This window comes from Nycticebus coucang, chromosome 14, assembly GCF_027406575.1.
Source record: "Nycticebus coucang isolate mNycCou1 chromosome 14, mNycCou1.pri, whole genome shotgun sequence".
Classification (NCBI taxonomy): domain Eukaryota; kingdom Metazoa; phylum Chordata; class Mammalia; order Primates; family Lorisidae; genus Nycticebus; species Nycticebus coucang.
Genome location: NC_069793.1, coordinates 538140 through 566082, shown reverse-complemented (window position 1 = coordinate 566082; position 27943 = coordinate 538140). Strand labels below are relative to the sequence as shown.

General features: G+C 50.0%; 1 protein-coding gene and 1 long non-coding RNA gene across 12 annotated transcripts in view; one reads left to right on the top strand and one right to left on the bottom strand.

The window, feature by feature from the left end:
* Positions 1 to 5126: 5126 nt before the first annotated feature.
* Positions 5127 to 24889, bottom strand: LOC128565312 (uncharacterized). Of its 3 annotated transcripts, none has more exons than XR_008374240.1 (3): positions 22786 to 24889; positions 6003 to 6267; positions 5127 to 5556 (listed from the first exon to the last, which is right to left on the bottom strand). It is a non-coding gene; the product is annotated as an uncharacterized LOC128565312 (long non-coding RNA). The 3 variants fall into 3 exon arrangements; XR_008374242.1 differs by having other exon boundaries at positions 6021 to 6267; XR_008374241.1 differs by having other exon boundaries at positions 23958 to 24889.
* A 315-nt stretch (positions 24890 to 25204) lies between these two features.
* The window catches only part of BRSK2 (BR serine/threonine kinase 2), a 52725-nt gene continuing 49986 nt past the window's right edge, over positions 25205 to 27943 (top strand). For 7 of the 9 annotated variants that reach the window (XR_008374198.1, XR_008374197.1, XR_008374199.1 and 4 more), the window contains exon 1: positions 25289 to 25679. Coding sequence is in view for 6 of the 9 variants with exons in the window: in XM_053561261.1 (XP_053417236.1) it covers positions 25586 to 25679 (94 nt within the window). In the remaining 3 variants the exon portion in view is untranslated. Of the gene's footprint in view, positions 25680 to 27943 lie in introns of all 9 variants that reach the window. The other 2 variants (XM_053561255.1, XM_053561258.1) reach the window with 2 other exon arrangements.

Below are 27943 nucleotides of genomic sequence, written 5' to 3'. Positions count from 1 at the left end.
CACCTGCACACAGCAAAGCTGGCGGCCCCTCCTGTGGGGACCACTGGACAGCTGCCCTCCCTGGCGGGTGTCGCTCAGAAAGCATCCCAAGGCCCATTTGGGGCATGTGAGTCCTCCCTACAGGCAGTCGGGATCCCAGCTGAACACTTGCCTGTGAGATTCTTTTTTTTTTTTTTTTTTGGTAGAGACAGAGTTTCACTTTGTTGCCCTCAGTAGAGCGCCATAGCATCACAGCTCACAGCAACCTCCAACTCCTGAGCCCAAGCAATTCTCCTGCCTCAGCCTCCCGAGCAGCTGAGACTACAGGCGCCTGCCAGAACACCTGGCTATTTTTTTGTTGCAGTTTGGCTGGGGCTGGGTTTGAACCCACTACCCTCGGTACATGGGGCTGGCACCCTACCCACTGAGCCACAGGTGCCACCCTCCTGTGAGATTTTTTTTAAATGCCAGCATCAGAGCTTGCATAATTGGCATCAGCCCCTTAGAAGAAAACCATGGATACCACTGTTCTGAGACCTGCCTCCCAGAGTCTGTCTGGGGAAAACCCAGGCCCCAGCTCTCTAGGGCAATTGGCCAATTCTGTTGGTTCCAGTAAGGATGTTTCATGCTGTTTTATGGCACTAGGTGGTCGTTAGTGTTGGTGTAGGAACAGCTGAGAGCATGCTGAGAGAGAGCTCTGAGGGGACGGGACCTGGGAGACAGGAGAGCACCCCAAATCCATGACCAAAACCGCCCAAGGGACCCACCAAGGCCTGTGGGAACTTGGTTCATGCCAAAGGCAGTTCGTGAGTCATGGAGACACGGATGGGACTTTCATTAAGTGGTGATCGGATGACCTAGCAGCCACTTGGAGAAAGATAAACATAGACCCATCTCTCAGCACACATAAGGATAAACTCCAAACCTCAGTGTAACCAAGAAGCCAAGAAAGAAACACACCAATGTCCTCTTTAGACTCAGTGTGGGGAAAGGTCTTCTGTGAGTCAAAATCCAAAGACAAAATGATAGGTTCAACTATATACTTTATAATTTCAAATTTAAAAAAGGGAAAAACTCATAAACGAAGTGGAAAGACAACTAACTAGAAGAAAATATTGACAGAATACACCAGAGACAAGGACAGACACCCTCAGTATAAGAAGAACTCTCAGACAGTGAGGACTAAAGAGACAAAAGGTCTCTAGAGACGTGGGCGGAGGCAGGTGGGGTCGTGCAGGCCGGGCCTGTGATCTCAGCTACCTGAGAGGCTGCGGGGCATCTCATGAGCCCAGGAGTTTGAGGCCAACTTGCACAAAATAGCCAGACCTTGTCTCTTAAAAAAGAAGGCATGAACAGACAACACACACACACAAAGATGTCAGAAAGTCCCTTGAACATACAAAGAGTTAACCCTATTTATAGTTGAAGAAATGCAAATTGAAGTATTAACAATGACAAGATCTCACTTCTCACCTGTCACAGTGGTGAAGTATGCAAGGGTGACAACGTGGTCTGCTGGTGAAGTCGGGGGGAATCAGGTGGGGGGCTCATGTGTCCTGGGGTATCCAAGCCAGTTCAAACCTTCTGGAGAAATTTGGGAATGCTCAAGTCCCTCCAGAATTCACAGGTGATTGTGATATGAGGTGAGGTCTCTGGGAGGTCATTAGGGTTAGACAAGGTCATGACTGTGGGGCAGTGAAGGAAGGAACCCCAGAGCACTCTTGCCTTCTCTCCAGTGCATGAGGACCCGGCAAGGAGGCCACCAAGGAGCACTCCCAGAACTGGCCACGCTGGTGCCCACATCTCAGCCTCCAGCCTCCAGACCTGAGAAGGCGCCTCCTGCGGTTTCCATGCTCCATGCATCCACGCAGACGCTGCAGCCCTTGAACTAGGCACCCCTGCAGATGGGCACCACCACTACACACCCTCTTGCTGTCGGCAAAGCAGCTCCCTTCAGGAGTCTGCCCTGAGGATAACCACTGCTGACATGGAGTTCCAGTGTGTAAGATTGCCCGCTGCAACCTACCAGTCTGCACGAAATCCTGGAAGCAGCCTGAATGCCCCAGCAGAGAGACGGGGCAAGGTTCAGTGTGCCTGAACGTGGGGCAGTGAGTAGGTTCAGTGCTTGGCAAAGGGGGACTCACCTCCGCTCAGAGGCTCCAGCCACCTTCCTCCTTGCTCTTCATAACTGTGGAAGCCCCAGGGGTCAGGGACAGGCTCAGGAGGGTAGGAGGGAGCATGTGGGAGTATTGTGAACATGTAATAGCATGTGTGAGTGTGCAATAGCATGTGGGAGCATGTACGAATGTGGGTTAGGAGCATGTACGAGTGTGTGCTCAATGTATGAGCACATGGGAGTGTGTGGGTGCATGTATGAGTGTGCATTAGGAATGTATATGAGTGAGTGGGAGTGTGCGGGAGCGTGTAATAGCAGGTGAGAGGATGTGTGAGTGTGCATTAGGAATGTATATGAGTGTGTGGGAGTGTGCGGGACCATGTAATAGCATGTGAGAGGATGTGTGAGTGTGCATTAGGAATGTATATGAGTGTGTGGGAGTGTGCGAGAGCGTGTAATAGCATGTGAGAGCATGTGGGAGTGTGCATTACGAATGTATATGAGTGTGTGGGAGTGCGCGGGACCATGCAATAGCATGTGAGAGCATGTGTGAGTGTGCATTAGGAATGTATATGAGTGTGTGGGAGTGTGCGGGAGCGTGTAATAGCATGTGAGAGGATGTGTGAGTGTGCATTAGGAATGTATATGAGTATGTTGGAGCATGTGAGAGCATGTGTGAGTGTGCATTAGGAATGTATATGAGTATGTTGGAGCATGTGAGAGCATGTGGGAGGGTGCATTAGGAATGTATATGAGTATGTGGGAGCATGTGGGAGCATGTAATAGCATGTGAGAGCATGTGTGAGTGTGCATTAGGAATGTATATGAGTATGTGTGAGCATATAGGAGTGTGTAATAGCATGTGAGAGCATGTGTGAGTGTGCATTAGGAATGTATATGAGTATGTGGGAGCATGTGGAAGCGTGTAATAGCATGTGAGAGCATGTGGGAGGGTGCACTAGGAATGTATATGAATATGTGGGAGCATGTGGGAGCATGTAATAGCATGTGAGAGCATGTGGGAGGGTGCACTAGGAATGTATATGAATATGTGGGAGCATGTGGGAGTGGGTAATAGCATGTGAGAGCATGTGTGAGTGTGCATTAGGAATGTATATGAGTATGTGGGAGCATGTGGGAGCGTGTAATAGCATGTGAGAGCATGTGTGAGTGTACATTAGGAATGTATGAGTATGTGGGAGCATGTGGGAGCGTGTAATAGCATGTGGGAGGGTGCACTAGGAATGTATATGAGCATGTGGGAGCATGTAATAGCATGTGAGAGCATGTGGGAGGGTGCACTAGGAATGTATATGAATATGTGGGAGCATGTGGGAGCGTGTAATAGCATGTGAGAGGATGTGGGAGTGTGCATTAGGAATGTATATGAGTATGTGGGAGCGTGTAATAGCATGTGAGAGGATGTGGGAGTGTGCATTAGGAATGTATATGAGTATGTGGAAGCATGTAATAGCATGTGAGAGCATGTGTGAGTGTTCACTAGGAATATATATGAGTATGTGGGAGCATGTGGGAGCGTGTAATAGCATGTGAGAGCATGTGTGAGTGTGCATTAGGAATGTATATAAGTATGTGGGAGCATGTGGGAGCATGTAATAGCATGTGAGAGCATGTGTGAGTGTGCACTAGGAATGTATATGAGTATGTGGGAGCATGTGGGAGCGTGTAATAGCATGTGAGAGCATGTGTGAGTGTACATTAGGAATGTATATGAGTATGTGGGAGCATGTGGGAGCGTGTAATAGCATGTGAGAGCATGTGGGAGGATGCACTAGGAATGTGTATGAGTATGTGGGAGCATGTAATAGCATGTGAGAGCATGTGTGAGTGTTCACTAGGAATGTATATGAGTATGTGGGAGCATGTGGGAGCATGTAATAGCATGTGAGAGCATGTGGGAGGGTGCACTAGGAATGTATATGAGTATGTGGGAGCGTGTGGGAGTGTGTAATAACATGTGAGAGCATGTGGGAGGGTGCACTAAGAATGTATATGAGTATGTGGGAGCATGTGGGAGTGTGTAATAGAATGTGAGAGCATGTGGGAGGGTGCACTAGGAATGTATATGAGTATGTGGGAGCATGTGGGAGCATGTAATAGCATGTGAGAGCATGTGGGAGGGTGCACTAGGAATGTATATGAGTATGTGGGAGCATGTGGGAGCATGTAATAGCATGTGAGAGCATGTGGGAGGGTGCACTAGGAATGTATATGAGTATGTGGGAGCGTGTGGGAGTGTGTAATAACATGTGAGAGCATGTGGGAGGGTGCACTAAGAATGTATATGAGTATGTGGGAGCATGTCGGAGCGTGTAATAGCATGTGAGAGCATGTGGGAGGGTGCACTAGGAATGTATATGAGTATGTGGAAGTGTGTGGGAGCATTTGGGAGTGTGTGTTAGCCTGCAGGAATGTGTATAAGTATGTGAAAGCATGTGGGAGTATGTGGTGTGCCCATGGCCTGGACACAGCCACAGACAGCCTCATACCCTGACACATGGAACGGGAAGCAGATGTGGTGTCTGATCGTGGTACTAAAGGAGGTCTATGAAAACCAAGAACAAAATCCTCATTCAGACTAGCTGGGCATTGTGGTAAGTGCCTGTAGTCCCAGCTAGTTGGGAGGCTGAGTCAAGAGGATCACAGAAGTTGGAGGTTGCTATGAGCTGTGATGCCACAGCACTCTACCCAAGGTGACAGAGTAAGACTCTGTCTCAAAAACAAACAAAAAACCCCTCATTTGACAGTTTCATGGAGATACAATCTTGGGAAAAATGGAAGCCCTCCAGTTCCTTTGGCATGAAGACCCGTGCAGAGCTGCCTGGTGACAAGAAGGCAGAAGAGACCGGAGACGCTGCCCCCAGTGCCCTCAGCTGCCAGCGTCTCCCATGTAGGGCGGCTCTGCACCTGTGCTGTGAGAACATGCAGCCTTGTTCTGGGGCGAGAGAGCGTTTGATGTACTCTCCTAATTCTGAAAGCAAATAATAATAATAATAAAAACCAAATTGAAACCATAAATAAATGGTCTCATTACAGGCGAGGCGGGGACGGCGGATGGCACTTCTGTGCCCCGGCAGCAGCACCGTGGCGGAGATCTCTTGGCGGTCTCCAGAGCTGACTTTCATTAAACAAGTAAATACAAAGACAGTTGTACTAGAAATTCATGGAATATTAAGCCACAATTCACCGGAGTATAAACATCATCATGTCTTGGCAGACCCATCAGGAGAGTCCACGCCATGCATTTTCTGCTTGTTTGCTTTGGACGAAGTTTCCTTCAGCATGGATTCTGTGGGGTTGAGAAGGAAGCGGGGAGAGGGAGGCGGACGTCAGCCTGGACCCACAGCCAACACTGCATTTGCTTATGAGGGCAATTTCCAGTGTGGCCAGTCCTCTCCTTCACGGTGTGAGATGCTGTCCCCTGCTCTGCTCCAGTCAACCTGCAAGAATACCCAAGGGCTGCACTGGCCAGCTCAGCACTGCCCCCCCATGCACAGCAACCCACACAGCCTTCCAGTGAGCCCAGTGTGGCAGGGAGCTCTGTAAGGGGCAAGGAGAAACCCCACCCTCAGGGACATGCCCCCACGTGTTGTTCAGCTTGTTTTCAAATACTTTTAGTTGTGCTGAGTATACACAAAATGGACCATCCTCAGCATCTCTGCATGTGCAGCGATGCTGCCGTGCAAGCACTGCCTGATGGCCTGTGCATTCTTTTAATTCCCTTTTCTTCCTTGTCAAACGCTGATGGAAACAGTAGAGATGCTGCACCCTGTGAGACCTGTGCCCTCACCTGCCACCCCAGTGGGCTCCCACCCAACCTTCCAGCCCTCAGATGCCCCTCAGCCCCTCATGCTGATGCACAGCAAAGCACCTCCCTTTGAATTACCAGAAAGTCTTTCTGCACCTGAGGCTGATCCTCTTTGTTGAACTTGGGGTCCCCCAGAAGTGAGGCTCCCCATCTTTCTCCAGGGTGGCCCTTGTCCTCCAGAAGCAGTCACAGTGCACAGAGCCTCAGCCCTTCATGCCTGGGGACCACAGAAGCCAAAGGCTGGGCAGCAGGGCCCCCACCCTGGGCAGAGCCAGGGAACAGGGAGCAGAGAGAATGCAGTGCCCTCCATATGAAAAGGGCTCTTACAGTCAATAGGAAAGCCCTGAAAAGAAAACAGGACAGGAATAAGTAATTCACAAGGAAAAAGGCAAACGGCTGTACATACATGTGAAAAATTGTTCAACCTCAGCAGTAAATGAATTGTCCCCATGAGTGCAGAGGGCTGTGGTCACAGTGGCCACATGTGAGACAGGGCCTGTGGGACGTACCCAGGTGGTCCGTTAACACTCACAGGTGAGTGAAAAGTTAGTCCAGTGGGGCCAGAGAGGGGCTGGGGAGACCTCCGGAGAGGGGCTGTGAAGATGCCCAGAGAGGGGCTGGAGAGACATCACAGAGGGGCTGGGGAGATGCCCAGAGAGGGGCTGGGGAAACGCCCAGAGAGGGGCTGTGAAGACGCCCAGAGAGGGGCTGGGGAGACCTCCAGAGAGGGGCTGTGAAGACGCCCAGAGAGGGGCTGGGGAGACCTCCAGAGAGGGGCTGTGAAGACGCCCAGAGAGGGGCTGGGGAGACCTCCAGAGAGGGGCTGTGAAGACGCCCAGAGAGGGGCTGGGGAGACCTCCAGAGAGGGGCTGTGAAGACGCCCAGAGAGGGGCTGGGGAGACCTCCAGAAACGGCCTGGGGAGACCTCCAGAGAGGGGCTGGGAAGATGCCCAGAGAGGGGCTAGGAAGACATCAGAGAGGGGCTGGGGAGACATCAGAGAGTGGCTGGGGAGACGCCCAGAGCGGGCCTGGGGAGACATTGAGAGAGGGGCTGGGGAGACACCCAGAGAGGGGCTGTGCACCCTGGCTTGACCCCGGGTGGTGTGGCCCCTCAGGGGCATGTGGAGGAGGGAAGTATCTGACTTTGGTCCCCAGTGCCCCTCCCAGATGCTGGGTTTGCCTCTAGAAAAATTCTTCCATACAGATATAGGCTGAAACCAACAAATCTGAGACTTGGATGCACTGGATAATTTTCTGGAAAGATATGCCCTATGAAGGCTGACTCAAAAAGAAACAAAATCTGCACAGATTGTAGCAAGCACAGAGGAGGAAGGGGTAATTTAACACTCCCACAGGACAAGCCCTGGCTGGATGGCTTTGTCGATGGGTTCCACCCAGCAGTTGAGGAAGAATTCATAAGAATTCTTCACAAGCTCCAGGAAACACAAGAGGAGAGAAAAGTCTCCAACTCATTCTGTGAGGGCAGAACCACCCAGACTCCAAAACCAGATAAGGACAGCACAGGAAACTGACAGACCAGATCCCCAGTGAATACAGACACAAAACCCCTCAACAAAGCATGAGCAAACTGAGCCCAGCAGCATATAAAAGGGTTATATACCGTGACCCTTCTATCCCAGGAATGCAAGGCTTGTGTAAATCCAAACATCAAGTAACAATATCAACAGGCTGGTAGAAGAAACCCCACGATCAGCTCAACTGATGCAGTGGAAACATCTGATGAAATCAGAGATGTTCTGGAGATGGGTGGAAGCAGGAGACGCGTGCAGCTCTTCCCTTTTGCAGCCACCACAGACACTGGAGTTGGATTCAATCCCTTTGTGACTTCTGACGGAAGCAGGGACCGCAAAAGGCATCCCAGTGCCTCTTCCACATTCGTGGGGAGGGTATGTCCTCCCCTCTTGCCAAAGAGCTGAGAGGTATGACGTCCGACACACACCCATCCAGGAGAGTCAGGGTGCTCAGGTTAGCAACACCATCTACCCCAAGGGAGGAAGATGGAAAAGGCGGTGGGTACAGCTGCCCACCTGGGCACTCACCTGGCAAGGTGGTCACCATTGGGCTTCAGCTGGACAGAGACCGCAGAAAGATCCTTGGATGGAAAGCCAAATCTCACCATGTGGGAAAGGAAAAGGGGAAATGCAGGGAATAACGGCTGACAGGATGCAGGTCTGACATCATCTCGGACCCAGCTCCCATTGTGCACAGCTAACGTGGAGACACAGTCCTGCACCCTGTCGTGACAGAACATCAACAAACTGGATCTGAGCTTCTCCCGCCTGATAAAGGGCATTTATGAAAAAGCCACAGCTCTTGATAATATCGTTCATGGTGATGAAAGACTGTGTACATTTCCCCTGAGGTCAGGAAGAAAACAGGCTGTTCACTTTCGCTGCTTCTAACATTGCACGGGAGGTTCTAGGCAAGGCAACCAGGCCAGAAAAAGAAATGACAGAAGTAAAAGTGTTGCTATTTGCAGAGACATGAGCTTGTGTACAGAAAATCCCAAGAAATGCACTGAGAAGCTATTGTTATGCCCAGGAGTCTCTCAAAGACCATACTGCTAGCAAGTCAAATTTAGAGGAGTCCTTTTATTGAAGAGCCACCAGCGACTGCCTCAGTGTCCCAACATGGGGTTTCTGAGAAAAGCCCCAAGTGCTTAAGGGGTAGGACATTTTTGCATCCCAGTTGGCATGCAGGCTGCCCAGGTGCATCCGGGTGGGTTAGCAAGCATTGCACAGAAGCAGAATTTTGCCGTTAGTTAGTCGTATATCTTTGTTTTAGTACTTTCTCCACCTGGTATTTCTCAAAGGTCAGTCCAGGGACAGTTGGTACTTCCCAATCCGTTTCTCAGGGAAGTTAGTCAAGCAAGAAGTCAGTGAGTGCTTTCCCACCTATCCGGGGAAAGACTTACTCCATTTTGTTGAGGGCTTGCAGCCCAGAAATTTGCCAGGAGTTAACTGGTATTTTTCCTCTTCAACCTAGGCCTAACACTCTGAGCACTAATAAGCAAGTTCAGCAAAGTTGCAGAGCAGTACCCAAAATGCTAGCAATGAGCACTCTGAAAATGAAATGAAGGAAACAATTCTGTTTATAATACACGAAGCATCAAAGGAATAAAATACTTAGGATTTAACAAAAGAAGTGTAAAACTCATTCTCTAAAAATTGCCAAATATTGTTGGCAATCCATCCAGCTCACGTTCATGGATTGGGAGATTTAATATTGTTAAGAGAGACTACTTTCCAAACTGATCTGCCTATTCAATGCACGAATAAACCTCAGCTGCCCTTTTTTGCAGAAATTGAAAAGCTGATCCTAAATTTACATGGAATTGCAAGAGATACAGAATTGTCAAAAAAAAAAAAAAAGAAGAAGAAGCTTTAGAGACAAACAAAGGAGGAAGACTCACTCTCCCCAGCTCCAATGTTCACCACAAAGCTGCCGTGATCAGGAGAGTCTGTAACTGGGAATCCACAAGTAAGCTCTCATGTTCAGGGTCAATTGATTTTCTGTGAACTGTTGGGAAAGTTCAATGGACAAAGAACAAGGAATGGTGTTGGGACAACTGGGCACCCACGTGCCCAAGAGTGAAGGTGGACCCTGCCTCACACCATATAAACATTGACTCAAAATGGATGTAGACCTAAATGTCTGAGCTGAACTTTTAAAATTCTTAGAAGCAGAGGAGTAAATATTTATGCTTTGAGAGAAAATAAATATTTTGTATATCTGATGATGAACTGGTTTTCAGGATAGAACTCTGCAGGTGTGAGGGGCAGAGACAAGATGGTTGACTGAAGCCAGCTTTCTACAGAGGCTCCCGTCCAGAAGGAGAGTTAAAGGACAGAAATTTAGCAAGTAACCTGGTGGATTCGAGCTGCATCAAGAGAGAAAGTTGAATAACACACATCAACCCACTGAGGCCCTGCGGAGCTATGACCCCCAAGGATACAAACAAAAGGTACAAAATCCATCACCAAGTGAACAGGAGTCCCCTCCCCCATGAGAACGGCTCGGAGTGCCCCACAAACAAATGAGCAGAGTTCAAAGTTCCTCCCACTACACTCCACGGGAGAGCCCCTCTAAAAACTGGACCTTCTTCCCCTACTAGGGTGCCATGGCATTCTCCTGCCAGGCATAAAACTGTATAAAACTGTATATATTCTCTACCTGCAACTCTGAGCTCCCAGCACTCCCCTCCACTCTCACTCTGAGGTCTGGAGGCCTGTCCCCCAGGAGTCCAGATTGTTGGGTGATTTCTCAAGGGGTGTGGACCAGGCCTAAACTGCAGCTGGTCAGTGCTGACTCTGCAGCACGGGAGTGAGGAGAGGACGGTCCACTGAGCGGGAACCACATCGGAGCAGCAGTGCCCCATGGCTCAAAGCAGCAGCTGTCTTTTGGCAACAATAGGGCTCACTCCCGGTTATTTCGAAGCCACACCCCCTGTCTTCCTGGGCAACCAGAGGAGGCCGGGCATCTATTCAGGTGGCAACCACCACGGAACAGATCTGGGACGAAAACGCATGCAGGCCCCGTGAGTAAAGGGTTTGCCTGAGGCGGTACTGGTCTGGGTGGAGTGTGGGGACTAGAAACGCATGCGCAGAGCTGGGAAGTTCCCAGGGCGGGGCTGAACCAGAGGACTGCTTTATTGAGCCTAAGACACACCCGGCCGTCAGGGGATTGTCAGCCTATAGACAAAGGAAGACATGAGGCTAGAACTGACAGGTAACCAAATACAAACCTGCAGAAGCAAAGACAGGGCCTGAGGCGCAGGCTCTGGGAACTCAAAACAGCTTCTCTTCCGCAGGGGAATTTAGCAGGGACAGAAACAAATTCCCACAAAGTTGTTCTGTTCTGTTCTGTCAGTAACATCAATCAGGGGCGGGGCTGGAACTGAGTGAATACCCCCCAGCCTCCATCGAGCGCCCAAGGTTGTCAGGCCTCACCTCCCCCTGCTAGATAGAGGTAGAGCACAGTGGCCTGGCTGAGCAGAAATAGATTTCCTTGTGATTCAGGCAGGTGCAAACCTCTGGAGTATCTATTCGCTACAGGCAACTGGGTCAAAGCCCTGCGGGACTATCAGTGACTGGGTGTGACAGAGGTGCAAGGTGGGGAAGGAGGCATCAACCTTCCCAGACTGATCTATTTGCTGGGTGGGTCCTCCTGATTCCACAGAGCACTGGAGCAAGTCATATCAGAGTAGTCACCAGACCCCTGCAATCCAGTTGCCAGAGACCTTTTAAACTCTCCCACCTGAGACAGGTGCTGACTGAGACAATTGACTTGGACCTTTTGAACTGAGCCAATCGCCCAAGGACTATTCAAGTGGTGCCCTGAGTGTGTGGTTGTAGGAAGGTTTGATTTTCCTTTTCCAATTGTTGCCTATGGGGGGCAGAGTGACTTCATTGCGGGTATTTCTCCACAGCTGACACTTCAACCCAGAGTAACTGTTTCACTAGGGTCGAACAGAGACCAGCTGAAAACAAGACAGAACCACTTAGCCCCACCACACCAAACAGGTCCCCAGTTTCTCAGGCCATAGGTCCTCGACAAAGCTCCAGGAGAAAAATCAAACAGTGTAGAACAATCATGGGGTGGGATCAGCGGAAAAACTCTGGTAACGTGAATAACCAGAATAGATCAACCCCCCCAAGGAAAGATATGGCAGATGTAACTGAAGATCCCATTCACAAACAACTGGCTGAGATGTCAGAAATCGAATTCAGAATTTGGATTGCAAACAAGACTAATAAAATGGAGGAAAACTTGGAATTAGAAATTTGAGCAGCAATTCAAAAGTCGGAATTAGAAATTCGAGGAGAAATTCAAAAGTTGTCTCAAGAATTTAACGAATTTAAAGACAAAGCCACCAAAGATTTTGACACACTGAAGCAAGAATTTGCAGCCCTCAAAGATCTGAAAAATACAGTAGAATCCCTCAGTAACAGAGTGGAGCAAGCAGAAGAAAGGATTTCTGACATTGAAAACAAAGCCTTTGAACGCTCCCAAACTCTCAAAGAGGAATAGAAATGGAGAGCAAAAATGGATCATTCTCTCAGAGAGCTCTGGGATAATTCGAAGAAGGCTAATATCTGCCTCATTGGAATCCCTGAAACTGATGAAGTGGCCTCACTAGGCACAGAAGCCCTTCTCCATGAAATTAAGAAAGAGAATTTTCCAGACATGCCAAGAGATTCTGAAATTCAGATAGCAGACAGTTTCAGAACCCCAGGACGACTCAATCCCAATAAGACATCCCCCAGGCATATCACAATTAACTTCACTAAAGTTAATATGAAGGAGAAAATTCTCAAAGCAGCCAGACGTAAGAAAGCCATTACCTACAATATGAAGAATATTAGAATGACTGCAGATCTCTCTGCTGAAACTTTTCAAGCCAGAAGAGGGTGGTCATTGACTTTTAATCTCCTAAAGCAAAATAACTTTCAACCCTGGATCCTGTATCCAGCTAAACTGAGTTTCATTTATGATGGAGAAATTAAATACTTTAATGACATTCATATGTTGAAGAAATTTGCCATAACCAAACCAGCTCTTCAGGATATTCTCAGACCTATCCTCCATAATGACCAGCCCAATCCTCTACCACAAAAGTAAACTCACTCAGAAACTTTTGATTAAACTCCAACTTCCACAGTGGCGAAAGGATTAAAAATGTCCACTGGACTTTCGAAAAACTCGATACCCAAAATTTTACCAGACTTATCAATATTCTCCATTAATGTGAACAGCTTAAACTGTCCTCTAAAGAGGCACAGGTTAGCTGACTGGATACAAAAACTCAGGCCAGATATTTGCTGCATACAAGAGTCACATCTTACCTTAAAAGACAAATATAGACTCAGGGTGAAAGGATGGTCATCCATATTTTAGGCAAATGGTAATCAGAAAAAAAGCAGGTATTGCAATTTTATTTGCAGATACAATAGGCTTTAAACCAACAAAAGTAAGGAAGGATAAGAATGGTCACTTCATATTTGTTAAGGGTAATACTCAATATGATAAGATTTCAATTATTAATATCTATGCACCCAACCAGAATACACCTCAATTTATAAGAGAAACTCTAACAGACATGAGCAACTTGATTTCCTCCAGCTCCATAATTGTCGGAGATTTCACACTCCTTTGGCAGTGTTGGATCGATCCTCCAATAAGAAGCTGAGCAATAATTTTAGATTTAAACCTAATCATCCAACATTTGGATTTAGCAGACATCTACAGAACATTTCATCCCAACAAAACTGAATACATATACTTCCCATTAGCCCATGGAACATACTCCAAAATCAATCACATCTTAGGTCACAAGTCTAACCTCAGTAAATTTAAAGGAATAGAAATTATTCCTTGCATCTTCTCGGACCATCATGGAATAAAAGTTGAGCTCAGTAACAACAGGAATCTGCATACTCATACAAAAACATGGAAGTTAAATAACCTTATGCTGAATGATAGCTGGGTCAGAGATGAGATCAAGAAGGAAACTGCCAAATTTTTGGAACAAAACGACAATGAAGACACAAATTATCAGAACCTCTGGGATACTCAAGGCAGTCCTAAGAGGGAAATTTATAGCACTGCCTTCCTCAAGAGAATAGAAAGAGAGGAAGTTAACAAATTAATGGGACATCTCTAGCAACTGGAAAAGGAAGAACATTCCAACCCCAAACTCAGTAGAAGAAAAGAAATAACCAAAATTAGAGCAGAATTAAATGAAATTGAAAACAAAAGAATTATACAACAGATCGATAAATCAAAAAGTTGGTTTTTTGAAAAGGTCAATAAAATAGATAAACCTTTGGTGAACCTAACCAGGAAAAAAAGAGTAAAATCTCTAATCTGATCAATCAGAAACAACAAAGACAAAATAACAACAGACTCCTCAGAAATTAAAAAAATCCTTAATGAATATTACAAGAAACTTTATTCTCAGAAATATGAAAATCTGAAGGAAATTGACCAATACTTGGAAGCACATCACCTTCCAAGACTTAGCCAGAATCAAGTGGTAATGTTGAACAGGCCCATATCAAGTTCTGAAATAGCATCAACCATACAAAACCTCCCTAAAAAGAAAAGCCCGGGACCAGATGGCTTCACGTCAGAGTTCTACCAAACCTTTAAAGAGGAATTAGTACCTATATTACTCAACCTGTTCCAAAATGTAGAAAAAGAAGGAAGACTACCCAACATGTTCTATGAAGCAAACATCACCCTGATCCCCAAACCAGGAAAAGACCCAACAAGAAAAGAAAATTATAGACCAATATCACTAATGAATATAGATGCAAAAATATTCAACAAGATCCTAACAAACAGAATCCAGCAACACATCAAACAAATTATACATCATGACCAAGTTGGTTTTATCCCAGGGTCTCAAGGCTGGTTCAATATATGTAAATCTATAAGTATAATTCAGCATATAAACAAATTAAAAAACAAAGACCATATGATTCTCTCAATTGATGCAGAAAAAAGCTTTTGATAATATACAGCATCCCTTCATGATCAGAACACTTAAGAAAATTGGTATAGAAGGGACATTTCTTAAACTGATAGAGGCCATCTATAGGAAACCCACAGCCAATATCGTATTGAATGGAGTTAAACTGAAATCATTTCCACTCAGATCAGGAACCAGACAAGACTGCCCATTGTCTCCACTGCTCTTTAACATTGTAATGGAAGTTTTAGCCACCGCAATTAGGGAAGAAAAGGCGATCAAAGGTATCCACATAGGGTCAGAAGAGATCAAACTTTCGCTCTTCACAGATGATATGATTGTATATCTGGAAAACACCAGGGATTCTACTACAAAACTCTTAGAAATATTATTATACTAAAATAATACTTTGTTTTATATGGAATCAGAAAAAAACTTGACTAGCCAAGACATTACTCAAAAATAAAAACAAAGCAGGAGGAATCATGCTACCAGACCTCAGACTATACTATAAATTGATAATGATCAAAACAGCATGGTACTGGAACAAAAACAGAGAAGTAGATGTCTGGAACAGAATAGAGAACCAAGAGATGAATCCTTACCGTTATTTGATCTTTGACAAGCCAATTAAAAACATTCAGTGGGGAAAAGATTCCCTATTTAACAAATGGTGCTGGGTGAACTGGCTGGCGACCTGTAGAAGACTAAAACTGGACCCACACCTTTCACCATTAACTAAGATAGACTCTCCCTGGATTTAAGATTTAAACTTAAGACATGAAACTATAAAAATACTAGAAGAGAGTGCAGGGAAAACCCTTGAAGAAATCGGTCTGGGCGAGTATTTTATGAAGAGGACCCCCCAGGCAATTGAAGCAGCTTCAAAAATACACTACTGGGACCTGATCAAACTAAAAAGCTTCTGCACAGCCAAGAACACAGTAAGTAAAGCAAGCAAACAGCCCTCAGAATGGCAGAAGATATTTGCAGGTTATGTTTCTGACAAAGGGTTAATAACCAGAATTCACAGAGAACTCAAACTATAAGCAAGAAAAGAACAAGTGATCCCATTGCAGGCTAGGCAAGGGACTTAAAGAGAAAATTCTCTGAAGAAGACAGGCACACGGCCTTCAGACATATGAAAAAATGCTCATCATCTTTAATCATCAGAGAAATGCAAATCAAAACTACTTGGAGATATCATCTAACTCCAGTAAGATTAGCTCATATCACAAAATCCCAAGACCAGAGATGTTGGTGTGGATGTGGAGAAAAGGGAACACTTCTACGCTGCTGCTAATGCAAATTAATACATTCCTTTTGGAAAGATGTTTGGAGAACATTTACAGATCTAAAAATAGATCTGCCATTCAATCCTGTAATTCCTCTACTAGGTATATACCCAGAAGACCAAAAATCACATCATAACAAAGATATTTGTACCAGAATGTTAATTGCAGTCCAATTCATAATTGCTAAGTCATGGAAAAAGCTCAAGTGCCCATCGACCCACGAATGGATTAATAAATTGTGGTATATGTACACCATGGAATATTATGCAGCCTTAAAGAAAGATGGAGACTTTACCTCTTTCATGTTTACATGGATGGAGCTGGAACATATTCTTCTTAGTAAAGTAGCTCAAGAATGGAAGAAAAAGTATCTAATGTACTCAGCCCTACTATGAAACTAATGTATGGCTTTCACATGAAAGCTATAACCCAGTTATAACCTAAGAATAGGGGGAAGGGGGAGAGGGAGGGGAGGGAGGGGGAGGATGGGCGGAGGGAGGGTGATTGGTGGGATTACACCTGCGGTGCATCTTACAAGGGTACATGTGAAACTTAGTAAATGTAGAAGGTAAATGTCTTAACACAATAACTAAGAAAATGCCAGGAAGGCTATGTTAACCAGTGTGATGAAAATGTGTCAAACGGTCTATAAAACCAGTGTATGGTGCCCCATGATCGCATTAATGTACACAGCGATCATTTAATAAAAAAATCAGCGATGATTTAATAAAAAAAAAAAAAACTCTGCAGGTGGCTCAGACCTGTAATCCCAGCACTCTGGGAGGCCAAGGCGGGTAGATTGCTTGAGCTTACAAGTTGAAGACCAGCCTGAGCAAGAGCAAGACCTCATCTCTACTAAAAATAGAAAAACTAGCCAGGCATTGTGGCGGATGCCTGTAGTCCCAGCTACTTGGAGGCTGAGGCAAGAGAATCTCTTGAGACCAGGAGTTTGAGGTTGCTGTGAACTATGAGGGGCACTCTACCCAGGGTGACAAAGTGAAACTTTGTCTCAAAAAAACAGTAAACAAATATATAACAAAGACACAATTATCTGAACAGAAATTCCTCCAAAGAAGATACACAAATGGCCAATAAGCACACGAAAAAATTCTTATCATCATTAGTCATCAGAGAAATGAAAATGAGAACCACAGTGGGATACTGCCTCACACCTGCTGGGGTGGCCACACCAAAGAGGACAGAAGCGGCAAGAGCTAGAGGAGGTGGGACGCTCTTGAAGGCACAGTCAGAGGGCCTGGGGAGGACACGAGGGGCACAGTGCAGAGCACACAGTGCAAAGTGTCTTAGTGGTTCCTCCTGAAATTAAACACAGGACTATTGTGGGAACCAGCAACTCCACTCCTAAGTGCATACAGAAGAGAAATGAAAACATAATATCCACACACAGAGGAGTTTGAATGTTCCTAACAGCAGAGCAGAAACAGCCCAAGTGTCCGTCAACTGATGGATGGATGATCAGGACATGTACACAGCACTCATGCAGCATGAGGAAGTAAACGGTGGCCACCAAGGGCCAGGGGCAGATGGGCGTGACTATCCATAGATACAGGGTTTCTTTTCGGAATGATGAAAATGTTTTAAAATTGAGATTGCAAGAGGGACTTTACCTAACAATTGCAATCAGTGTAACTGGCTTATTGTACCCTCAATGAATCCCCAACAATAAAAAAAAAAGAAAGTTTAAAAAAAAAAAAGAAAATGTTTTAAAATTGATTAGGGTGATGGTTACTCAGCTCCATGAATAGCTTATAAAATAAACATTGTTGAATTGTATGATTTAAATCAATGAATTATACGTACGTGAATTATATTTTTATACAGCTGTTAAAATTTTTTTTAACATCGAGAAGGTGATAAACCATCACCTTTAGCAAAAGCTACTTGGGAGAAAACTGGCAGGATGCATGAGCTACCCTGTTTCCCCAAAAATAAGACAGTGTCTTATTTTAAGGTGTGCTCCCAAAGATGCACTAGGTCTTATTTTCAGGGGACATCTTATCTTTCCTGTAAGTAGGTCTTATTTTCGGAGGATGTCTTATTTTTGGGGAAACAGGGTAGATGTGAGCTAGCAGTTGTCTCTAAGTGGTAGGACCAAAGGTGATTTATATTTCCTTTAAATTTGTCTGTATTTCTCCAAATTCCTTCAATAGGCATGCACTACTTTGGTAAGTTAGAGACACACAGCACCATTTTCTTAGCAGTCTTTTCAGACACAGGAGCCTATGTGTCCCTCTGAACCTTGGCTCAGCCGGCCTCCACCCCAACCTCCCAAGTGGTCAGTCTGACTTTCAGGAAGGCACGTCACCATGCTGACCCTCAGACTCCTTTTCCCACCTTGGCCTCCATGGTGGCCCCTCCCTGCTCCCCTCCCTCTGCCCTACACAACCATCTCTGGGTCCTCCCCAGGCCCCTCCCACTGTGCCCCTCCTGTCCTCCCCAGGCCCCTCCCGCTGTGCCCCCGCCCGTGTCCTCCCCAGGCCCCCTCACGCTGTGCCCCCGCCCGTGTCCTCCCCAGGCCCCCTCACGCTGTGCCCCCGCCCGTGTCCTCCCAACCCACTCTACCCACCCTCCAGCCTGTCCTCTCATGTTGCATGTCTGCTTAGTGGCCCAGCTCCTGGTGACTCACAAAGCTGCAAGAACAATGTGTGTGGCACAGGGCTGACCCCAAAGTGTGGGCAGAGGGCCACCCTGTGACTGCAGGCTGGACACTCTTGCTCTCTGGGCCTCACTTCCTTGCCTGCCAGGGGCAGTGACCACAGGGTGAGAGCACATGGTGTGGCCCCACAGGTACTCCGTCCACCCAAGTGGGGCTTTCTGAGTGTCTAGGGCCCAGGCATGCCCCTCCAGAGCCTCGTGGCCAGCTTTTCAGGGATCCAGGTGCCTCCAACACACATGCTAGTGGGGACCCAAAATCCTTCCCATGAGTTCCCTCATCCCAGGTCCAGCCCAGTCTGCCCCATCACCACCAGCACGACGCTCTAGGCATCACCACTACTCTCCCCAGCCCCAGGGCTCCCCTAGGCCTCCTGCCTCCCCCCAGGGCCCACCCTGTGTGCCTTGCCATTCTAGCCCTCCCACCCAGCCCAGTCCCACTGTCCCAGGGTTGGGGCTTTGCTTCCTCTCTGCCCCCATGAGCCCTGGAGGCCTCTCCCTGGCCCCCTAACAACCACTGACAGCAGCAACAGCAAAAGGAGGCAGGAAGGACCCCACCCCACAGCCCGGGCCTAAAGGGACTTATAATTGGGCCTTGGAGGGGCAGGTACTCTGGCTGGGCTCACCCTGTGGTGGCCATTTCCCCCTCTCTCTTTCTCTTTGTCTTGATAAAACATCCTGCAGATGTGTCCAGGCACTCAGCAGAGGGGAGAACCCAGCAGATGTGGCTGCAGCCCTGACCCCATTCCCCTTACTCCAGGCCTGAATTTGAGGTTTCCCAGATTCACTTCTTCATGGGCATGATTGCAGGAGACCTCTCATGCTGGGGCCGGGGACCAGGAGCCTCAATGAGATCCTGGGGACATGCAGGAAGCACCAGAGGGGATGGCCCAGGAGGGTGTGAAGGGGCCGCTGGTGGGAAGAGGAAGAGGAACGTGTCTGGGGGCTGGTGGGTGGGGCACACACCCTGTGAGTGGATCTCACACCTTCCCAACCAGGTCCTGCAGGGCCAGTCAGGGCTTAAAAGAGAGATTTTGAACCCAGGTCCCTGCCTCAGAACCAGGGCTGGGCGGGACTAGGCCTGGCAGGTCCCAACCTCTTGGAGCCTAGGTGTCCTTTCTGCAAAGTAGAGACTAACGCCATCTACATTGGGTCTGGAGAAAGTGAGGACGTAGTTTGCTGTCACTCAGCTAACATCAAATGGCTGCAACTGGTGAAAGTCGTGAGCACCCACCAAGAAGGAAACAGAAAACTGGGGGCCACACTGGGGGAAGGGGAAAGAGGGACTGGAGAACCAGAAGCCCCCAGGTCCATACCCACACCCTCCGGGGTCAAATATTGCCTGCGGCCTCGAGCAGCTCCCACACCGCTCCGAGGCCCATGCCCTGCCAGGACCAGCAGCCGGTGCAGTCTCCAGGCCTCCAGCAAGAGCTCTGACCCCACACCTGCAAGGCCGCGTCCCTGCCAGACGGTGGCGCTGCGGCCTGCCTCCCACCCTGCCGTGGGCGGGCGCGACAGAGAGCCTCCAAGCTGGGGAGCTCACCCCCACCCCCGCCAGGACAGGTGCTGCTTCCCGGGCCGGCTGGGAACACTGGGGGGCCCGGGGGAGACCCCATGCCTGCTCTTGTCTGCACGCTGACCACCAGCCCACCCCTCTCAGGTCTCAGACCACGGACCACCGTTGTACAATGCGGGGGGTGGGGGTGGGGTCCTGCTCTGGAAATGCACCCCATTCATTCTGTAGTAGGACATGCCAGGAGGGAAGCTGCTTCTCAAGGTAAGAGAACAGGGTGAGGGCGGGTTTAGGAAGGAGTCTTTGGCCAGGCCCAGCCGCCTCCAGGGCCCACAGGAGAGGGGAGCCGGATAGAGTCCACAGCATCGGAGACCCCGGCCGCCTCCTGCAGGAAGCGCCTGGTCCACAGCCACGGACCTCCGCGGGGCCGAGGTGGGTTCCGCACCATGACGCGCACAGATACAGGAACCGATAGGGGATATGGGCCTCGTCTCCCCACCTGCACCACGCCGCGAGCTGGTGGTCGCTGGTCGGCTTCGTCACAGTACAATTTTATGTGTACACTTCCGTGAGATGAATGACAGGGCTGGGTAACCCACACGACACGTGACACAGAGCATTTCTTGCCCGGAAGGTCTCCTTGCCAGCCTCCCGCCTTCTACGTTTAGCCTCTTAGCTAATGTCACACAACGGGGTTGGTCCCAATTTTTGGCTATTTCAAATAAGGCTGCTACAAACATTTGCATACCAGTTTTGTGTGGCCCTAAGTATTCATTTTTCTTGGGAAAACATCTGTAAGTGGTACTGCTAGCTTATATGGTAGATACACGTTTACTGTATGAGACACTGGCAGGCTGGTCCCCAAGCAGCTGGCCATTTTGCATCCTCCTCTGCACACTGGAAAGTTCCAGGTGCTATGTTTTCATGCCAGTCTTCCAAGTTTTGGTCTTTCCAATGGGCGTGTGGTAGCATCTTGTTGTTAATCATGTGGAACAGTTGTTTCATGTGCATATTTGCCATTCAAATCTCTTACTGTTCAAAGGGCTTTATCCAAAGTCCGGGCATGGTGGCTCACGCATGTAATCAATTATAGCAATTCAGGAGGCCAAGGTGAGTGGATTGCCAGAGCTCACAGGTTCCAGCCAGCCTGAGCCAGAGCGAGTTCCTGCCTCTAAAAAAAAAAAAAAGCTGGGCCTTTTGGTGGGCACCTGTAGTCCCAGCTACTTGGGCCGCTGAGGCAAGAGAATCTCTTGAGCCCAAGAGTTTGAGGTTGCTCTGAGCTATGACAGCACAGCACTCTACAGAGGGCAACAAAGTGAGACTGTCTCCAAAAAAAAAAAAAAAAGGGTTTTGTCCAATATTTTGTTAAACTGTCTTATTATTGAGTGGTAAAAATTCTTTATATATTTCAGACAAAGGTCTTTTATCAGAAATGTTTTGCAAATACTTTCACCCAATCTGTGGCAGTTCATTTTTCTTAACAGTGCCTTTTGAAGCACAAAGGTTTTTAATTTTGATGAGGTCCAATTTATTGTTTTTGTTTGATTTGTTTGTGCTTTTTTGCATCTTATCTAAGAAATCTACATTTAACCCAAGAACACAAAGATTTTTTCCCCCGGTTTTCTTCTAGAAGTTTTATACTTATAACTTTCACATTCAGGTACATTAACCATTTCTAGTTAATATCTATAAATACTAAATAGCTAATCTAGTTAATATTAGTAGATAGCACGCAGTAAGGTTTGAGGTTCTTTCTTTCGATATGGGTGTCTGATGGTTTTAGCACCTGTTGTCAAAGTGACTGTCTTTGCTCCATTAAATTACCTTTGACCTTTGTTGGAAACCAATTGCCATAAACATAAGGATTTATTTCAGGACTGTTATCTCATTCTTTTATTTAAATGTTTTCCTTCATGCCAACAGCATGTTGTCTTGATTGCTGTAGTTTTATAACAAGACTTTAAAGTGTGTCTCTCTTTATGAAAAAAAGATTTTTAAAGAACTGGTCCTGGTTCTGAATTGCATTCACTCTATAGATCAGTGGTTCTCAACCTGTGGGTCGTGACCCCTTCGTAACAATTAAAGGCATTAGGATGGTTGAGAACCACGGCTATAGATCAACCTGGAGAGAACTGATGTCTCAACAATATTGAATCTGGAATCCATGAACATAGTATGACTCTCCACTTAGGTTTTTTTTAAATCTCTCTCAGTGGTATTTTGTAAGTTTCTGTGAACAAGTCTCATGAAAATTTTCTTAAATCTGCCCCTAGAATTTCTTGCTTTTTGATTCCATTTGTAAATGCTATCATTTCTATAATTTCAATCTGTTTGCTGTCAGTGCACAGTCAACTTTGGCTTTGTATCTTGTGGCTTTGGTAAACTGGCTTGTTAGTTTTAGCCATGTTTTGCAGCTTAGGATTTTCTGAAGGCAATAAGGTCATGTTGCTTTCTGGTTGGTACATTTGTGCTCCTTGCCATGGTGCGTTGGTTATGTCCACTCGGCACTGCTAAAATGTGCTGGCCAACCGGAGACAATCTTGCCCCGTTCCTGCTCTAAGAGCTTTTAGCAATGCCAGTGGTGGGTTTTTGCGGTTTCCCTTATCAGGTTGAGGGACCTCCCTTCTATTCCTAGTTAGCTGAGAGTTTTTATCCTAGTGTTAAATTTTGCCTAATGTTTTTTTTGAATCTATTGAAATGATTGTGTGGTTTTTCTGTTGATTTTGAAATGTTACATCAACTTTGCATTCCTGGAATAAGACCCATAGGGCATGTATTCTTTTTATATACTGATGGAATCTACATGCTGATATTTTGTTAAGGCTTTTGTGTCTAGGCTCATGAGAGATAGTGGACTTTAATTTTATTTTCTTGTTGTATCCTTACCTGGATTTGATACCAGGGCTATGATGGTATCACGTACAGAGTCAGGAAGTGGTCCCTCCTGTGTCCTCAAAGTGCTTGTGGTAGTGTGGGTGTTTTTCTCCCATCAGGGTCTCCTGGCCTTGGAACAGGTCTTCTTGTCCCTATGTTACTACTGACTGAGGGGGCCTGAGAGCTTTGGCATCCAACCTGGCATGGTCCTTCTTGGGGCATTGGTATACCAGGTCCACTGACCAGGCTCACTGAAGCCTGGCCATGAGGAGCTGTAGGAAGATGGGGAAGGGATGCAGCATCCCACTGTGAAGGTGCTGAGTTTAAGAATTCGGGCAACAGGGCGGCGCCTGTGGCTCAAGGAGTAGGGTGCCGGTCCCATGTGCCAGAGGTGGCGGGTTCAAACCTAGCCCCAGCCAAAAACCACAAAAAAAAAAAAAAAAAAGAATTCGGGCAACAGACACAGGAAAGGTACAGTTGGGAGCTGACTCAGGACCCTGGACAGAGGGCAAGGCTGACAGTGGCAACTCAGGATCATGAATAAGGCAGTATGAGGATGAAGGCTCAGGGTAGACAGTCATGCCTGGAGGGCTTAAGAAGAGGGATCCAGACTGCCCCCCTGAAGACTGCCAATGGGCCTGGGCTGCACAGACACAGAGAAGAGTGACAAGTGGCCAAAGAGGAATGGAAAGACCAGGGCATGGGACAGGAGTGAGCTGGTAGTGGGCAAGGCAGTGGATGTCTTAACAGCAAGAGTTACGGCAACCAGGAGCAGCCAGAGAATGGTCGAAAGGGTCAAATGCTACCAAAGGCACCAGGAAGACAAATCTGAAGTGCCTGGAAGGCGAGGCAAGCCACACACCCCCCACCCCACTGTGATTGCCCAGGGTCTCCCTGGTCTCCTGCTCAACCTCTGCACCTCCAGTCCACCAGCCAGACCTCACTGCCTGACAGTTCCTGCAGTCCAAGGTCCTTCCGCTGGAAATGACTACCAGCTCCACTCACACCACCAATAGCCTCAAGGCTGACCCTCTGTGGGCATCTGCCCACAGAAACCCTCCTCCCCCCACAGGCCCTGGCTGGCATTACTCCATCCTCTGAAGCCTCAGAACTTAGCACCCACGACCCTAAGTCCACGACCTTTAAAGAGATTGAGATAGCCAGAGGGGAGGAGCGGAACTTACCAGGGCTGACGCCACATTCGTGAGCACAGCCTCTGTGGCCGCAGCATTGGTGGGACCCTTCCCTTCCACCCAGTCCTCACTCACCCCCTCCCATCCCCTTCCCTCTGCAGCACTAGCTGAAGGAAACACGAGTGCTTTTCTGCAAAACACAGAGGGTCCCTCTGATCTGGCTGGCTGTGTGGACCTTCCAGACGCCCCTCTTCCCCGGGGAGCTGGGCCCTACCGACCCTCTTCAACGTGATGGGAGAAGGGTCTGCAGCAAAGGGTGGGGCGCGCTGGCTGTGGCCCTCTGCTATGACCAGGTGAATTCCTTGACCCCACTGCGCAGGTCACCCTGACATACCCACAAAATACCTCTCTTTCTTGCAATGGGAAAGGCGGGGAGGCGGAGGACCGCATCCCAGCACAGTCTTAGCAGTAGCAAGGTCACAGGTTGGACACGGTCCGCGTGAAGCACTCCCGCACCCCACCCTGCGTGTGGCACCCCCGCTAGCATGCAGCACCCCTGTGCCCCCGCATTGCACCCCCACACGAGCGTGCAGCACTCCCGCACCCCGACCCTGCTTGCAGCACCCCTGCATTGCACCCCCCGTCAGCGTGAAGCAACCCCGCCATCATGCAGCACTCCGGCCCTGCGTGTGGCCCCCCCGCCAGCGTGCAGCACCCCCAACCTGCGTGCGACACCCCCGCCAGCGTGCAGCATCCCCACACTACGTGCGACACCCCCGCGAACGCCGGAAGCTCCTTCCGAAACCCAGGGTCCCAGTCTGCAGAGTAAAAACGGGCCAAGGCAGCCACTGCACCCCTCCCCATAAGTCACTGCCTACGGGGTCCCGGGACGCGCCTTAAAGGCGGGTCGTGCGGCAGCAGGATCTCTGAGGTCGGGCGGGGCCGAGCGTTTCGGGCGGCGAGCGGGAAGCGCACAGGTCTGCGCTCTCCCCTCGGAGTCGGGACTGCAGGAGCTGTCGCGGAGGAGTGGGGCGGGGTGGAGGACGCGGGCTGTGCTGATTGGTCCGCGCCTTTGATTGGCCGGAGCGGGCACCACTTGGTGCCTCCACTGCAGCTGGCTGCGTTCGCTCGGGCTCGGCTCGGCTCGACTCAGCGGCGCAGTCTGGCTCGGGGGAGAGGCTCGTCTCCGTTCGGCTCGACTCGGCTGCGCGGCTCGATTCGGCTCGGCTCGGCTCGGCTACGTTCGGCTCAGCTCGGCTGCTCGTCTCCGCGGCGCGGCTCGGCTCGGCTCCGTTCGGCTTAGCTCGGCAGCTCGTCTCCGCGGAGCGGCTCGGCTCGGCTCAGCTCGGCTGCGCGGCCGCGGACGGGCGTGCGCGGGGGGCGCGGGGCGCGGGCCTCGGCGGCGGCGGCGGCGGCGGCGGAAGCCTGGTGCCCCCGCCCGCCCGGTGCTCTCGACGAGGCGGAGGCGTAGCGACGGCTGGGCCTCGGACGGCCGCGTCGGAGCGGGCGCGGGGGGCGCGGCGCGGGCGTGCGCAGGGGGCGCGAAGCAGCGCGGCCCGCTGGGGGCGCCGCCGGCCGGGTCAGCGCGGACGGCTCTCGGCGGACGCGGGCGGACGGCTGGCCAGCCCCTCCCTGCCCGCGCGCCCGGGCGCCCACTGGCCGGCGCCGGGCCGGGAGAGATGACATCGACGGGGAAGGACGGCGGCGGGGCGCAGCACGCGCAGTATGTGGGACCCTACCGGCTGGAGAAGACACTGGGGAAGGGGCAGACAGGTGCGTGCGCGGCGGGCGGGGCCGGGGCGGGAGACCCGGGCACCAGGGGCGCGGGGTGGACGGGCGCGCTGCCGCTGGCGAGGCCGTGCTGACGGGGCTCCGGGCGGAGGCCCGAAGGGAGGCCGCGGGGCCGAGATGCTGCAGGCCGGCCCCGTCTCCGGCCCGGGTGGCCGCGAACAATGGGCGGCCGATGCGCCCCCGTCCGCCTGTGCGCCCCCGTCCGCCGGTGCGGCCCGGTCCGCGCCGCGGAGGCCCCGCAGGCTACGCGGCTGCGGTCGGCCGGGCGCGGCCCAAGGACACGCGGAGCGGACCGGGGCGCACGGGCGGACGGGGGCGTCCGGGCCAGGCCTGGACAGCGCCCCTCGACTCCCGCTGCAGGTGTGCGACCCGGGCCGCATTGTGCGCCGAAGCGACGGGCCTATTGTGCGGAGGAGGGGGCCGAGCGGGCTCCCATCTGCCGTCTGCCGCGGCCGTGCTAATAGGCGTGCTGCCCGAGCAGCTGCGCCCTGGGCCGCGCGCCCTGGGCCAAGACCCCCACCTTCCTGCAGCGGCCCCTTGAGTCCCCCTGGCCAAGCCCGGACCTCGCTCCACGACAGAGATAGGAGAGTGCAGGGATCTGTCAGACGGTTGGACAGCGCCTTCCTGTCCTTGCTGTCCTCCCAAGCTCTGCAGCCTGTGACTCTGCCCCTGCACTGCCCCAGGGGAGGGCGAGGCTAACTGGTGCTGAGACTGCACTCTGGGCCTGGCAGGGGCAGAGACCCTAGACTCACTGAGAGGAGGGTCTTCCTAGCTGGTCCTGGCTGTCTTTCCAGGCAGCAGGCTAGGTCCCTGCAAGGCCCAACCCAGGCCAGCAGTGGCCATGGCTCCCCTTGCATTTGACCAACTTTGCCCAGCCAGCCTGGCCAGCCCCCTCATCTGGCCAGCCAGGCGCGTTCACAGAGTGCCTTTGTGGTGGCTGGGCCTCAGCCATTTTCTTTCTTCTCCCAGGACTGGCCTGTGTCTTGGTTTCCCAGAGGTCCAGTTGGCCCTATCTGCTTTTTCTTCCTTTTTTGAGAAGTTCCTTAGACCCAGGGCAGGCAGGGAGTAGCAGAAAGGAGGAGGCTGTGATGGTATAGTGGGCTCAGGAGGCCCTCGGCAAGCCCCCGGAGCCACAGAGAAACAGAGCTGGGAGGTGGTGTTTAAGAAGGAAAGTGGGCCAGGCTGGGCTCTGGGGGAGGGCAGCGGCCAGCCGTGATGTAACTCAGGCAGAAACAGCGAAGCATTTGCTGGGGGCTGGGGCACTGCCTTGCCCTGAGCAGGCTGCCCCCTTCCAACTGCTGAGGTACAGAGGAGACCCTGGCCATTGTGTGGCACTGTGGGGAGTGGGGACAGCCCAGGTTTGAAGAGGAGGCAGCAGATAGCTGATGTTCACCTGAGTTCAAAATGTGCTAGTTTTCTGGTGGGAGCGACAGCGGTCTGTAGGATCCTTGATGAAAGAACAGGCCAGCCACAGTGCAGAAGGCAGTGAAATAATCTAATTATTGTGCCAATAAAATGTTGTTATAAGGAAACATCAGCATGTGAGCGACGACAACAATGAATTATGTGCAGGCTGCCAGCCGTCTCAGTGGGCAGGGGCTGGTCTCTGCACTCTTCCTTGAGTTAGATTGTCATGCAGTTAATTACAGGAGGTTTCCACTATAATTAACATAATGAATACAAAAGGATGTGCCTGTGTGTGTGTCAACAAGGAGTTACAGTGTGATATTTAGAAACTATCTCTGAGTAGAGTGGAGCGCAGACTCCCGCCCAAGCACCTGGAAGTTGTCCCCTCTCTGTGTTCTGATCGTCAAAGTACAATTCTCTTGTCCAGGAAGGCCCAGGTCAAGGCTGTCCACTGGCATTCATCTTCCTGTCCCTGCGGATGAAGGGTTCTCTGGAGTTCGGTGGATGTGGGGCCCCAGGTGGGCACCGGCCCTGGCCTCTGGGCAGGCACCGCTGGGAGAGTTGCTATATCTCAAGGCAAAGAGGGAGACGGGCTTATGCTGATGCCCCACACTCTCCAACCCTGCTCCTGAGCCCATTCCTCCTGCTGGGACCTGGTCCTGGTGTGGCCAGTGGTTGTGACCCTCAGTTCCAGCCCACTTCTAGTCTGTGGATGGTCTTGTTCATTTCAGCCCTACTGGTTCTTCACTTTCTCTCTGCCCAAGCCCTTTGAAATGAGAGCTGTTCCCCTTGAGGTGACCATGGAGAGGGAGGTGGTCCGGTGGCAGTGAGCTTCCTGT